The sequence below is a fragment of the Mus musculus genome, chromosome 13 (assembly GCF_000001635.26).
Source record: "Mus musculus strain C57BL/6J chromosome 13, GRCm38.p6 C57BL/6J".
NCBI classification, from domain to species: Eukaryota; Metazoa; Chordata; class Mammalia; order Rodentia; family Muridae; genus Mus; species Mus musculus.
The window spans coordinates 18,842,807-18,858,987 of record NC_000079.6 but is presented as its reverse complement, the minus strand read 5'-3'; the positions used below and the strand labels follow the sequence as shown (position 1 = coordinate 18,858,987).

At 42.1% G+C, this 16,181-nt stretch overlaps 1 protein-coding gene across 2 annotated transcripts in view; it reads right to left on the bottom strand.

Moving 5' to 3' along the window:
• Vps41 (VPS41 HOPS complex subunit) overlaps positions 1–16,181 on the bottom strand; it is a 149,520-nt gene that overhangs the window by 7,824 nt on the left and 125,515 nt on the right. For both annotated transcript variants that reach the window (NM_172120.4, XM_006516641.3), the window contains 7 exons: positions 15,375–15,519; positions 13,639–13,680; positions 13,051–13,101; positions 9,965–10,102; positions 6,593–6,647; positions 5,501–5,641; positions 4,327–4,463 (listed from right to left, as the gene is read on the bottom strand). In NM_172120.4, the coding sequence (NP_742118.3) occupies positions 4,327–4,463; positions 5,501–5,641; positions 6,593–6,647; positions 9,965–10,102; positions 13,051–13,101; positions 13,639–13,680; positions 15,375–15,519 (709 nt within the window). The remainder of the gene's footprint in view (positions 1–4,326; positions 4,464–5,500; positions 5,642–6,592; positions 6,648–9,964; positions 10,103–13,050; positions 13,102–13,638; positions 13,681–15,374; positions 15,520–16,181) is intronic.

Here is a 16,181-nt window from a genome sequence, read left to right as displayed (position 1 = left end):
TATGAGATCTCACCATCTGCCAATAAGAGTCTCATGATTATCAACCTGGCTTAGCAACACTTCTCACGTAAGAATTCTCTCCAAGATAAACTAGTGCCTTCCCTCAACTTCATAATGCCATTTCTATCTCAAAAAATATTTATTGACATTGCTCAGAAGGAACAATATTACCTTTTTAGAAATCCTTCCTTATGGAAGGCCCTTCTATTGTCCCCAGATTATCTACCCGTAAGGACCAACCTTTTTCCTCGTCCTTTCAACCGCCCTTGTTCCTCTGCACTTTCCCTTTGTCCTTTGTTTAAAGAAGCAAGCCACAACTGCAATCAATGGTCCACATTCCATGAGTAAGAACATCCTTATGGCGTCAACAACTGACAAGAGACCTTAGGTTTGCTCTGTATTTTCCACCTGATTTCTCTATAGCACATCACCATGGATGATAATCCCAAGTAAATGGAAAATTCTAGCCCCCACATATATTTCACAAAGCAATAAAGAGGCACATATCAGAGAAATCATTATGGCTCTGCAGAGACAGCTGCTGTGGGGGCGGTGCTAGAACTATGGCCAAGTTTCTACAGCTTTTATTTGAAAAGACTCTCAACTTGCCGGCCTTGCCTTATTCACTTTGCATGTCCTTAGAATGCAACTGGCTGCCAGCTGCCTAGCATCCGAGCCCCATGGCTCTCCTCACTGCAGCCTGGCCATGGCCACTTCACTCTTGCTGGATTATTATTACCAAACGTGACTAAGCCCAGACAGAAAAAATAAAGGGAAAGATAACTATTTAAGAACTAAATGAATCAAGGAAGCGATGGCTGGCTGGTACAAGCCACCTGCATCACTCAAATGTCGTGATAAGATCAAACTGAAATAATATGTAAAGAAAGAAATCCATTTGGTCTTAAAAGCTTATTTTAGGAATTTGAGAGTTTAAAATCCATCTTAGGAAAAATACAGAAAGGTTAGATAATTAAAAGTGAAAAAGAAATTTGTCCCTCCTCTAAAAAACGATGAACAAGAAAGTCATCCATTTCTGTAAACTGATTTGTGTTTTCAATTCTAAGTAGAAAACTACTGGGGAGCTACAGCAGCAAGGCTGAGAAGAGGGAAATACCTTTGCAGATCTGCAGAGGGCTGCGTGCCATGGGGGAAGAGGACTCATTCCACATCACTTGCTGACATGCACAGGGCCAGGCCTCTGCTTACAACAGGCACTCAGAGGTACAGTCCAGGGCTGGGTCCCTGTGCCTCCTGCCTCTTTAGGAACAAGTTCAAACCGGCTGCCTGTCTTTCTCCAGAGGTGTAGTCATGAGGGAAAAGCCAGGAAGTGGTTCTCATTGGCCGAGCTTTGAGGGATTATGTCTTAGAGTTGATGCAGTCCTGGATGAAAATGGTCTGGCATTTCCTCTGCTGGCCTGAATTTAAAACTAGTTCAGTATCGTACCATACCAATATGTCATTAACCTTCTGAAGTCTCAGTCTTCTACTCTGAGCAATGGGGCTAATGATAATTTTAGACCCATTATGGACCTAAAATGTCTGTCAAAAACAAAGTGGTTAGTGACAAAGCACTGATTTCCATTTCCCTAATACCCTCAGTATCTGAGGGTGTGAACATGCTCAATTCTGTTACCTTTCAGAGCTGTCAGGTTATAAAGTATGAAAAGGTCACATGGCAAAAGCTGCCGGAGTTTCCCATAACTACTCTCCTCTCAGTTAACTGCTGACCCGCAGTATCTCTCACGCCTTAAAGAACTCTAGGTCCTCAATGCACAGTCTGTTTGAGAAGGAGACTGAGACAGTACACAGCAGCACACCTGACCTCTGTGTGAAGACTCTTCATATCATGCTTTATATCACACACAGCATCCTTGGAAACTCATAGGTCTGTAATATCACCCTCAAACTTGGGGGATCTATGGGGTTGAACTCTTATTATTAATGAGAACATAAATTATAGCTTTATGAAACAAACAAAGACCCATACAATGAAATAAAAGTATGTCTGTCAGGGAACAGCAAAAGGCTCCAGAGACCTGGGATATTTTTACATGATCCCCCAAAAGGTTGCTTAGGCAAGTAGATAAATAAATGGCTACTAATAAAAATTAACAGTCAACATACACGGGGAGGAAGATGGTGGGAGGGAGGGAAGGAGAGGGAGAGGGACAGGGAGAAGGAGAGGGAGAGGGGGAAGAGAGAGGGAGGGGGAGGGAGAGGGGGGAGGGAGAATGGAGAGGGAGAGGGGGCAGGGGGAGGGGAGTGGGAGAAGGAGAGGGGGGCAGGGAGAGTGGGGCATGGAGAGGGAGGGGGTAGGGGGAGGGAGAGGGAGCAGCGGGTCAGCACTAGTGTGGTTTCCCTGGCTCTGCCCTTCCCTCTCCCACCCTTTTCCTCTGAGTAGTAGTTTTTCTACCCAGTGGCTGATGAGTAACAATGGCTCTCTGAACCCATTGGTAAACAAATTCTGGGTCTCTTAAAATCAGCACCCAACTGCATATTTACAGAACTAAGGAAAAGCTCACTATATATTTGTAATTAAGAAGATACTGGTACTATTTTAGAGGACCATTTTTATGTTAAACATTTGTTTTGTATCTAATGCTTTGTATTTCGGCTGGCTCAGCACTATGCAAATTTGTTCATAGAAGTGAATGAATAGTGAGACTGCAGCAGGGCGTGTGAGCTCCCATAGAAGAGCAGAGTGAGGGACATGCCAGCTGCCTTTGCTGGCATCAGCGTCGAAGGGAGGGACTGGCAACACAAGCATGGTTTCACCCCAAAAGCCCGGCTCTAAGCACCAGTCTAACCATCCTACTATCATATACAGATGCTACCCTAGCCTCAGACACTGCCGTACGTTTAGACTTGCTGTCTCAAGCATATTCTGCTATATACCTCCCTCAGTAAGAAAGGGCCCACAAAGCACAGGACACTGTCAGTCTCACTCACAGGGGATTAAGGGCATTACAAGGTTGGCTATGGCACCATTTCCCCCAAAGCGGATTTCCAAGCCTGAGATGTTCTGCATACCTAGGGAACGGCATAAAGTAGGCACTTCTCTGATCCCTGCTCCTCCCTATTGGCCAGTTCTTAGATTCTTGTTCTCTTTCCCTTTTTCTTTCTCCCTCAGATCATATCCCTAGGATTATCTGAAACCCTCCAAAGGCTTTGGCATAACTACCAGCCTAAGATTAGGCCTCAGTTCTCTGGCACATACTTCTTAGGTAATCCCATCCCCTACATAGTGCTTCCAAGTGAAGGTTCTGGACTGTCTACCCCAGTCTACAGAAAGAAACCTTCTCCTTTCACGCTGTGCCTTGCAGTCACACCACAGTTCCCCGAGGACCACGAGGATGCTGACATCTCCTCTGTAGTCCCCTTGTCTGCACCAGCCATTTCTTAGAGTCCGTTTGGTTAATTCCACAGGTCCAAGCTTCTCAATTTCTCACCTAACTCAACTCTGACCACCTCTATCCCCACCCCACTTTTGAATACCTTCACTACAGCTATGAGGATGTTATCTGTCCTGCAGGTTGTCTCGCTGATTCTTGGTGCATCATCCTGAGTTCAGCAGGCCGTCCTTTACCTTGCACCCTTCACAGTGACTAGCAATCTGATCTGATTTATCTACATCATAATGTTCTTCTTACAACCTGTATATTGTCTCTAGGAAAGCAAGTTCATCTATTACAGCAACACTTTCAAGTGATCGCAGAAAGAACAGTCTGCATGCAAATGAATTTTAAATAGTTTCAAGTATTAGTGAAGCAACTAGGATTCTGAAACATAGTCACTGTTCAATTCTATTAAAGAAAAAAGGTTAGAATACTTAGTAACTAGCATATTAACTATTTATATGAGAATATGGGTTCTTTTTTTCTTATCACAAATTTTGAGCTAATAAAGAAGCATTATTGTACCAATCAGACAAAAGCTGATTAGATCCTGTGCTTAAGTGTGTTTCAGACAACAGAGTCCTTCAATGGCTGCAAAATTATTCCGAGTGCTTAAAGATGTACTCTAATTAGTTACAATATTTATTTTCTCTAAGAAAATTTTTGTGGCCACTTCAAACAGTCTTTGTAACTTACTCTCATGTCTTCTTCAGTGCTGTGATCTATTTACACATAGTGAAAAAGCTTCCTGAAGTGGAGAAGTTTTTCAGGTTTTCTATTTCAACAGGTTTCCAAATATCAAACTGCAAAGTGTAACAGGCATCCAAATGGCCTGCAAATACTTATGTAGAAATGAACTCACTCACTCACTCACTCACTCACTCACTCACTCACTCACTCAGATGGTCATGTGTGTTAGAATACTTACCTGCAAGTTATAATCTTGCAGAATTTTAACCAAGGAATCTCTCAAATTGGGAATCTCCATTCCTTCCTTAATTCGGTGGATAAGTAGAATCGGGTCCACATGTGTGCCAATGTTGTTCAACAAGCCAGTGATAAATGCTACAAAACACCAGGTTAAGACCAAATAACACATGTGCACTATTAGAATACACTTTGTTCACAATCTAAGTTTAGATCATAAGTAACTGAACCTATTCCTTTAAGAAATGTGTTAAAAAGTGTGAATTTATAAACTCTCAAGAACCAATCCTCTTTAAGTTTAAATTACACTCATAAGAACTAACTTCCTCTAAGACTAAAAGGAGAAACTGAGACCATCTTAGGAAAGTTAAATGGTCACTATTGTTCATGCCGCTTCCAAACTGTTTTTACTGTCCAAGAGCAGGTAGCAGAGAGGGCCTCTGGGCATCCTGATACTAGGCACGCTAATATTTTGCAAGGTGAGTATATACTGTGCTTCCCTTTTACAGACAGAGGACATGAGAGTCTTAACTTATCTATGGTCACAAAACTCAAGTTAGAACCCTGTTAGGTATCTTGTAGTTTCAAGATAGAAAGTCTTCAAGCTTGATTGTAGATGTAAGCTAATTACACGAGAATAGAACCCCCTAACTTAAGAGTAGCCACCATGACCAAAATCACAATAAAGCTGTAAGGAGAAGAGATGCAGGGAGGGGAGAGCCAGTTCTGATGGCTGAGTGAGCAGCTACACTTATGACCTCCCAGTGCTGTGCTGATGAGATGGGGCTGGAAAGGAAAACTGCTGCAGTTCAAAGCCTCACTACTGCCACATCTGCATTTACAGTGGAGGCTTTACTATTAAGACTTCATTACATTTATGTATCTGTTTATTCACTCATATTAATTTGTGTGTGTGCATGTGTATGCATGAGAGAGAGAGAGAGAGAGAGAGAGAGAGAGAGATTGAGATCCACATGTGGAGAGTGTGTGTGGAGGTTAGAGACAACCTAAGGGAGTAATTTCCTTCCACCATGTGGGTCCTAGAGATTAAAGTCCTCGACCAACGCACTTGGTCATAATTTAGGCCCACTGTATCCTGAGATATTCGTCCTCATATAACCGGCTATAATCTATACTGACAAAAAGATTTACAATTAAATAGCCTTTCTGCTTACGTGGTTTGTCGATGGAGTATAGAATCAGATCTTCCCAGAGCTCTCCATCATCTTGTTCCTTGGCAAACTCAATTGCTTTATCAACATCATGCAATTCCTCCATAATCATCTTGAGGGCACTTCTACTGTTTCCCATTCGGCCTAGGTGGGGTGAGGAAGTGTAGGACACTCCATTCATTTAAAAAGGAAATAGCATATTTCTTCATTGGCTTGCAAAGTGTGGAAGATAAGGCTGAGGCTGACTTTCTTATGTGACACTAGCATTTCCCATTATGTCCTATTTAATCAGTGCTCACGGTGTGTGAAAATATTCCTCGGATGGTGTTATATGAACGACATCATTTACTCTCACTATGATTCTAAGCAGGATGCTTTATTAAAGTCCATACTTCATTTTAAAAATAAATTTTTATTTATATTTTAAATATGATCTAGGGTTGACGCTGAACAACCATGAATTAGCCACTCTATTCACAGGAATAGGAGACCTGGGTTAATTTTCAACCAAGGCCAGAGGAGCCAGTGACAGTAAATGGTGTGAGAAATAAAGCTGTGTGTGGGACACACGGCAGGCGGGCAGGGAACCGACGCCAGAGAGAAGGCTCAGTTTTTCTATGTGCAGCTTCCTCATGAGACACTACTCTCGCACAGTCCAGCAGCCAGGGAAGTCTAGTTCCCTTGTGTACACGTACACAAGCTATGCGTATTCTATGCCTCATATTCTAGCTACTAAGGATGTGAGTTTTGAAAACAAAGTTTGTTTTATATCAATGTGTAGTAAATACGAGCCAATTATAAACTAAAGGGGAAACAACCCGAAGTGTGTCAGTCCACCTACAATTAGGAAACTCGACACACTTTTGTTTGCTCGTTGCTTCTTTTATTACACGTTTGCTAGATGTTCTTTCCGACACATGGCTCCAACAACTCTTGCTGCTCTCCTGTGCTTTGGACTGGCCTTTTCCCTGTATTATGTTTTTATATAAAGTAGGCCTGAATGTCCACAGATCTGTGCCTGTTCTTACACACTTTACAACAAATCCTCACCCCATTCCATTGTTTATGGGACTAAAATGAACAAACACTACTTACTCAGAAGGTAAACTGTCTCTTCTACAAAGTTTCTTTGTTGACAGATCTCAAGTGCCTTTAATCAAAGCAAGGAAAAATGTTACTATGGACTACCAAACAGGAAAACAATATTAAGAGAGCCACTTAAAGTCACTTACAAACTTGGGAGATTTTTTTTCATTTTTTTTTCCCCCTTAAAAAAAAAAAAAGAACAAAACAAAGGACATCTCTGCAGACCTCTGCATTCATTCACCTGCTGGTGAATGAATCTCGAGCTACACAACAGAACTGAGAGCAGGGAGAGCAATGCACATTCTATAAGGAGAAACAGAAGCAATGCTGGAGGAGCTGCCCCCATTAAGCTTACTCTCTACTAGATGCCCGGAGTTTATAGCGTTGCTTCCAACCGTATCTACAGTCATTTGTACAAACTGCCTCCTCACAGACTCTAAGGATGGGCTATGTACTGATGAACAACACAGTCGCTCTAAATCAAGTGGCATACACTTACTATGCTCTCCCTGCTGGATGCTGAACCAAGGAAGCAAAGGGGAGGATGACAGTACCATGCCATGATGACACTCAAGGAGAGAAAGAAGGAGCCAAGAAGACAAGAAGCAGGAGAAGAGACAGCAAGTCCGCTGGAGGCTCAAGTAGGATGACAGAGAAATGAGCACATATCTCTCTATGACTGGCACAATGCAGAGGCGAGGACCACGTGCATGGAGAAGAATTCACGATGTTCTCCTGTGACAAGCTCCATGGAAAGGTAGAGTTTGACTCAGGTACTGTCTGACCATTAGCTCACAGACCTCCCTCCTGCATTCCCTGCATGTCTTCCCTGACCACCTCCGCAGTGTCCCCCTTTCTGAAGCTTCCTCCTCACTACTTCCTACCCGATGAAGGACTGGAGACAAACATTGCCACAGACCCTACACTGGACCAGACCCTGTAGGCATTCCTCCAGCTTCACCCTGCATATGGCCTCACAGTGCTTTATCACTATTAAAGCTAACCAGTCACATTAGTCATGTGACTTTCCTCTGCAGCCACCACGTGTGCACCAAGCCCTATGCTCAGCACAAGGCCGAGTGAACAGTGGGTCTGTAGTGAATACTTTTCCAAATGAGGAGTCAATAAAGGTTTCAGAATAAGTTAACTGGGTTGCATATTTAAAGTAGTTATTTAGAAACCACTAGCCAGCCAGGTTGTTTTGAAAATAAAGCCATAAAAAACCCCAGCTTGAGTTAATCATCCCTTTCCGCTCTGTGATCTACCTTAGGAAACAACAGCAAGAGCTAGTGTGGATACTTTAATGTTTGACTTAAATTTTTCCTGTAGATTATATTTAAATCATGTAAGAGATGGGGTGGGGGTAGGGGCTGATCACAAAGACCAATGCACATAAATAGGCAGATGATAGAGAGATGAATGGGAGTATCAACACAGTCTAGAATTGAGTTGAAACAGGATATTTCAAGTCACATGTACCATTTAATCCAGAAATGAGTCTCACTTGAACAGTTCATTACAGAAGCCACTTATATTGCAATCTACATTAATTTGCCATGCTTTAGATTCTCATGGTCAGTATGTTAACTGCTTATGCACCCTTACAGACACTCAGAGCCTACTGAGCACACTGCCTGACACAGTTACTGCTTACATGTGCCTATATGTCTCAGCAGGTCTCCTGCCAGGAACCGTAGCTGTCGAGAGTTCAACAGGTCATGTTATACAGAGGACAGCTTTCTGCAACACTGAGTCTTTGAAATTTAAATTTCCTAAGTTATCAAAGACATTTATAAATAAGATGCTAAGAGTATTTTAAATTATTCTCCTTAAAAATGATGAGACTCTAGGAATATCTAGGAATTTTCGTGAAACATGAAAATACAATATTTCCAGGACAAAGATATCTTCTGTTATTGACAAAAATGACATTATCTTCATTTTAGATTCTCCAATGTGTGGACATTGTGATCCCTCTAGAGGATTTTAGAGGGAGGGACAGATAGACAGATAGATATCCCCCCCACCCCCAACACACACACAGAGGAGAAAGCAGGAATTTCAGGAAAACTAAAAGTAAAAAGGAAGATAACAGAGAGAGATTGAGTGCAACAAGATGCAAATGTAGCCCGTGACTCCGCTTTTTGATTCAGCATAAAGGTACAAGGAAACCTCAGGGATAAGAGGAGCATCGCCCACTGAAATCAAACTGACTCCTATCTAGCCTTGACTCTGATGTTTCTTTTAATCCTTTAGTAAAATTGTATCAACTTTGTGTCAATGGTGTGTTCACCCAAATTACACACACTGTCATCTCACAAATACTGTTTAATAAGAGATTATACATTCAGTTATAAACCTGCTAACACTATAAAGATTGCAACATCCCTTAGGCATGATTAAATCACAGGATCACATCTGTAAATTACAGACTGAAGACATGCTTGAGGCTGTATTTTTCCTGATGTTTGCAATGCTAAGAAATTAACATTTTAAACCTGAAAAACAATTCCTCAGCACAGTGAAGAATGAGAGCCTAAGGTTCAGAGGCCTAGTTTCTATGTCTGCCCTCAGCTTCTTAGCCCTGGTCTATAGCTGCCCCATGTAAAACCCCTAGCATACTCTACAGCTACCCCATTCACACCCCCCAGTCCTAGCCTACAGCTGCCCTATTCACACCACCCTGAGTCATAGCCTACAGCTGCCCCATTCACACCCCCAGAGCTAGCCTACTTCTGCCCTGTTTACACTCCCATTTCTAACCTATACCTGCCCTGTTCACACCCCTATTTCTAGCCTACAGCTGCTCTGTTCACACCCCAGTCCTAGCCTACAACCTGCACTGTTCACACTCCCAGTCCTAGCCTACAGCTGCTTTATTCATAACCCCAGTCCTAATCTACAGCTGCCCTATTCAGACCCTCAGTTCTAGCCTACAGCTGTTCTGTTCACACTCACATTCTCAACTTGTCAGGTACCAGATACCTCCATCCACCTAAAGATACTTTTGTGGAGATGAAACAATATCAAGCAAGGGAAAACAGTATATGGTACAAAGTATGACAGATGTACTAAGGAACATGACAGACATATGAAGAACAAATTGTCCTTTAAAACAGTGGTACTTGTTAGAAATTGTTACGGAACCAGCATCTCCCTTGCAATGAACAATCCCATTAAAAACCCTATGATTAACTTTTGAGTTGAAGAACTGCGGTGATTTTAAATCCTGGAAATCTGTGACTGAATGGCTGGGGTCCTCACAGGGCTTCTGATGGACTAGTATGAGTGGCTGTAAACTTTCTGCCTGAACACAGCCAGGGAGCGAAGACTGACAACTCTTTCTGATGGGTCCACGTGGGGAGTCGGGGCTTGGCTTACCTTTTCAAGTGGGCAATGGGTACTGTCTCGGAGAAAGGGAAGCAGGTTTGGTCGGTCATACTCGGCATACAGACTGATCTGCTTTTCATGGTAGCGCTGTCCCTTATGATGGTCTCTCTTGAAGAGCTTGTGCAAATACTAAATGGAACAAGGTAATCCACAATAACAGAAGAAGAAGAATAAATACTTGGTTACCTTTACTACTTTTGACTGTTGGCACCTTCCACGGCAGCTAGGATGCCCTTAGAAGCAAGGACAGCCCCTAAGTAAAGAGGGTGTGGAGAACAGATCCTGAAGCTCCTGGCTGGCCCCCACTGACAACTTTGTAAAATTAGATCCATCCCTAGCCAACTGTGACTGTGACTTGGGGTCTTCACATGCACAAAATGTCACTGGGTTGTCACGGCTGTCAAAGCAATTGCCATTTGTGTCTTAGACAGAACCACGCTTGGCATATGCTAAGCACTACACAAGTGTTAGTGATGGTAAGACTCAATATCATCATCTACTTGCTCCAGAAATCAGCTGCCCGGGTAGCCATCTTAGATGACAATAATTCTATTCTTGGTCTGGGAAGACGGCTCAGTGTTAAGAGCATTGCAATGCAGAAGACTGGGAGAAGACAGGGTTGGGTTCAGAACGCCCACATGACAGCTTATACACGCCCACAACTCTAGTTACAGGGGATGTGACTCTTCTGCTAGTTCCCATGCACACCAACAAACCCACAGTGCACTTACATACATGCAGGCCAAACACTCTTACACATAAAATAAAAATAATATGTCTTTGAAAAGTCTTTTACATGAAAAGGCACAGGGTCACAACATAACTGTGTTCTAAAAAAAAATCACAGAAGGAACTAAATTAATCATTATATACTCCATATATTCATTTTTAGAGAATTAGTGTGATCCCTTTGCAATTAAATTGCACTTATATTGATGGTACCAGAAAACAAAATCAAGGAATAAAATGGCACAGTTGTTTCAAGTAGTTAGACTCCAAAGGGAGTATTTTTCTTTCTTTTCACTAAAAAGCTTGAGCTTTTTACATAATACCAGAAAATGGGCGCTCAGTTTTAATGTTAAATACAGACACAAGCCTGTAACCCACCAGACGGAGGAAGACACGATCACACTAGCCACATAAAGTACACTCGGGCCATGAGGGAATAGGTTCGTAATAGACAAAGAGCCTCGGTTTGCCACAAAGTCTGAGTTTGCTGCTACAGATCATTCTGAGACCTACATATGTATTGCAGGAGTCATCCCTTCGGGTGTTCACTTTTCTCTGGGGGGCAAGAAAGGGACATGAAACAGCCACACCGAGGTCATTTGCTGGGCTGAAGTCTGATAAGGACTGCCAGCAGGCTGCCTGAAGTAGGGTCTGGATGTGGTCAGGACATGGTGTTTCCCCTGAGGAGGAGATGTCCAGTCACATGTAATATAAACATTACACTTCCGGGTGGCAGAGATGACTATTTCAGTGAGCTATCTGCCACCCTTTCACTGGTGACACTGTTGCAGAGTAATGCTTCCCACAGCTCTGTTTATAGCTTAAGCAGGTGAGAAATTGTTGGTCTATAAGCAAAATTTTAAGATGATTAGTAGAGTGGAGCCTTGCTGTAAGCAGGTAATTTTTTTTAAAAAAATTAATTTTATTTGTAATTCATTTTTTACACTCCATATTCCATGCCCTGCCCCTCCCCATCCACCCTCTGTTCCACGTCTATACCTCCTCCCCACCCCACCCCATCTCCACATGGATGCCCCCACCCCCGACCCCACCTGACCTTTAAACTCCCTGGGGCCTCCAATCTCTTGAGGGTTAGGTGCATCATTTCTGAATGAACTCAGACCTGAAAGTCCTCTACTGTATGAGTGTTGGGGGCGTCATATCAGCTGGTATATGTAAGCAGGCAATCTTGAGGGTTTTTTTTTTTTTTTTTTTTTTTTGGTCATGAAAACTACAGTAATAGAATCTGCATTAAATCCTGAGCAATAAACAAACCCACAATATATGCAGCTTACACTCCCATCCACGGGCCTTCTGCATAGAAGCTGACCTTAAAATAGAACATCACACTTTCAGAGCAAAGATTATCCCTACTAGGGTGATCCCCATGGCCACTCAAGGCATTTCTTATGTTTTCAAGCATATAGAAAATATCTCCTTGTGCTGGTTTTTGTTAACTTGTCACAAACTTAAGACATATCTAGGAATAGGGAATTTTAATTGGAAGAAATACCACCATAGGATTTGTAGACAAATCTGTAGGTCATTTGTTGATTCATGATTGGTATTAAAGGGCTTCATCTATTGTGACCCTTGCCACCCCTGGCAGGTGGTCTTAAACTCTGGAAGACTGCAGACTGAGGAAATTAGGAGGGGCAAGCTGTGTTCCCTCATGGCTTCTGCTTCAGGTCCTGCTTCCAGGTTCCTGCCTTGAGGTCCTGTCTTGACTCCCTTCAGTGAGGGACCTGAGAGTTGTTCTAAGAATGAACCCTTTCCTCACCAAGTTATTTTTGGTCATGGTGTTTGATCACAGCCATAGAAACCTAAGACACCCCTCCTGCTTTACTCCCTGGATGACATGAAACACAGAAACAAAGGGGCCTCCGAGGAAATCTAGAGTAACAGGCTTGATAATACAGTAAAACCTCTACAGAAGAGTTAGGCTTAGGTAGAGTGTAGGTGAGAGAAGAAGCTATAAATCTGTTCCTGAACACTGAATTCCAGGGCTTGGTATTCATACTGTACTGTGCTATGTTTTGTGGCCTGATTACATTTAATAGCAACTACAGAGGAAAGGCAAAAAATGGTAGAAAATAGCAAAACAGAACATATTTTTTTAAAAAAGTCCCAATTCAATTGTAAATTAAACTCCAACCACCTGAGCTATGTTTAGTTCCTCCACTCCACGTGTCCCATTCTAGCAATACCTGCACACTGTCTGTGGTGTACAGAGCAGTACGCCAATCTGAGCAGTGCTCTCTAAGGAACATTTCCTGCATGGACACCCCCACAGACCCACAGGTATTGCCTGCTGGTGGATTAAAAGGGCAAAGGAGACTAACGCTCACCACATGCTGCAGTTCTGGTCTGTCTTCTAATTCTTCTACCACTTTTTTAATCTGAGGAAAAAGAGAAATTAAAAAGCAGTTATGAGGAGACAATAACCTGAAACTCTTTAGTGTAGGCACAGTACTTCAAACACTCATCTAATAATACATGCTATGGCCTGACTGTGCCTTGCTCCCACCCGAGCTTGAGTCCAGCTTGACTCCTAATGTGGCCACTCTTCCCGAGGAAGGGCCTAGTGGGGGATGACTGATTATCATAGAAAGGGACCAAATGGCCTCTTAGTGGTTCAGGCTGTCTGAGAGCAAACAGTTCTAACAGAGCAGGCCTGGCCACAGATAGCTTGCATTTGCCTTCTTTCTTCCAGGGTGCATACTGGACCGCTCACAAGAGACAGGCTCACCCTATGTCCTGATATGTGACACCCCACAATGATCTGTCACTCTGCCAGCAAGAAGGCCATCACCAAGTGCAGCCTCTTGACCTTGGACCAGAGAGTAAACCAGGTAAACCTCTTTTCTCTCAAGCCTGCAGGATGTGATGTGTTATTAGCAACAGAGAACAAACCTATTACATATGAAAAGACTCACTGAAATTTTATCTTCATTGTCCAAAAGCATGTCAACAGCTTTCTGAAATATAAATACAGCCATAGTCACTTGTCTGCCACACAAGAACAGTAAACAAACTGCAATCCATAAACCACCACAGTTACAGGTCAGGCCTTGTTTCTTACACTTAAGAAGCACCTAGCTTCATAAACGGTCCTTATATAAAATGCCACCTGTAGAGGAATGCACACTCAAATGTGTCTTAATCCAAGGTCTGTGTGCTGTATTTTGTATATTGTTAAACTGCTGTGATGCTCTATTCTTACCAAATGTGAGAGTTCCTAATGTATTCAAAATATGCAACATGTTTTAGCCCCTTGATGTCTCAGCTAAGTTTACATTTCCATGTGATCCTTGGTAACTCTGGAGAATACCACATTATCACAATCACAGAAGTGAGCAAGGGTTAGCCTGAGAGCAGGTTAACCTCAGGGAGACAAATGAAATGCCTGATTCCCAAGTACATAAAACTGGTGGACTTTTTTTTATATCATCTATTGCGTTCATAAAACACCAATTAGCTTATGACAAGAGGTAGTGGGATGGTAGCCCACCAGACAGAACACTAGGTTCTTGTTGACTTTGCAACTGAAGTCTGTTACAGATGTCATTTTTCTCTATAAATAAGTGTGTTTGATTATTCCAAAGAACTTTTCTAACTAGAAAACTATGATATCTTAACTCTGGTTCAAATTCTTTAAATAGCGATGAGTTTCAGTTCAACCATCTTTTTCTCACTGGTGCATACAGTAATTAGACTTTCAAGACACAGGGGAAAATGGATAAGGAAACTATAACTCTTCTAAATCGTATACTTGTTTATTTGAATGTGTTCACGCACACATGTGCACATGCACGCGCCTTACAGCATGTGTGGCCCAAGGACAACTCGGAGGAGAAGGTTCTTTCCTTCTATCCCAAGGATCCTAGGGACTAAACTCAGGTCTTCAGGCTTGGTGACAAGTGCCTTTACTGTCTGAGCACTCACTCTGTGACTAAATTATATATGAGCAGCTCATCTTTTTTATTAGTGTATTTCTGTGAGTAATGGGTTTCATAAAGATTTTCTTACAAGTACACCATGAACTTTGACTACTTTCATTCCCCCATACTCTGGAAGGAGTCTTACTAGTCCCTTGGTTCTTCCAGCCTGCCTGCCTGCCTGCTTTCCCTTCTTCCTGTTTTTGTGAGACAGGGTCTCACTATGTAGCCCTGACTTGCCAAGTCAACCTTTTCTTTCCAAGTGGCTTTTGGCTTTAGTCTTTATCACCACAAAAAACAAGCTAGGACACGGTTTAAAATTTAGGCTCTAAACCGAAGTTCATTTAAATTTCCATGTAGAGACAAAGATTAAAACAGTGCAATAAACGAAAGTATAGGCTGTTTTTCTTTCTTATGAATTACATAGATTGTTTTGTTTTTAAAGTTCAAATACCTCTGATAAAGCACTACACTGATGTTGGGGCACAGCCCAGTGGAATAAGCTGTGCTTATTATATACAAGGCTTGATCCCTATCTCTCTCCTATCAACCACAAGAAAAGTGCCTGACATTAAGCTACAATGGCTTTCACAACAACTATGCAAAGAAAGGTGCGTCAGAGGGTTTTAAGCATGGCCAGCATATGGTCAAGTATGTGACTCACTTGGGCAAGTGGCCATGACTAAACCTTTGAATAGTTAACAGTTAATACATAGTAATAAGAAAAGTATTACCTCTGAATCAAAATCCATTAATAACACAATTTTATCCTTGATGGAGCTGAAAAGATTATGCTTGTGTATCAGTTGGAAAACATCTTTATGTCTTAACGTTAAGTATATTTCCAGAGCATTGCCATAATTTTTGTCATAGGTGTACCTGATAATAAAAAATTAATACTTATTAATTGTTATAACTAAAATGCACAGATATTATGTTTCATAATAGTAAAAGCTGAAATAGTTGTTCAAAGAGAAGAGTTTACTACGGCAAGTGTTCACTGAGATTTAAAATGCATGGTCCCCTGGTACTCCTTTCAGAAGCCTGACTTTCCTCTCATCAAATTTGCAAAACTGTGTAATATTCAAGTAATAAGTGTTTCTTCTTGCAACCTCAGCCTCCACGATGTATAGACATCTATATTTCAGACATGAACCTGTGGTCCAGAATGAAGGAAAAGCTCTTCTTAATCAATAGAGGAATTGGTCTTAATTCCTGTACATAATGTTCAGCTGACAAATACATTATATTTCAGGAGCTCATTTGTAGGGGTGTTGTATAAAACTAAAACATATTTTTCCATTGAAACAATGTTTTCACACACAGTCCCTCATGTAAGCCAGGAGAGCCAGCTGACCAGAAATTACCCCGCTGTTCGTACTAACAGTATTAAAGAGTCCAGTTGCCCCAGAAGATGCTTCTGAGAGAAACCAGAGTGCTCTGCATAAGGATGCCACAACCATGACTCCCCTGTGCCAAGGCTCATGCAGCCTTTTCTCCAACTCTGACAGAATTGGTCAGAGAGGGCAGTGTGAGGTCTG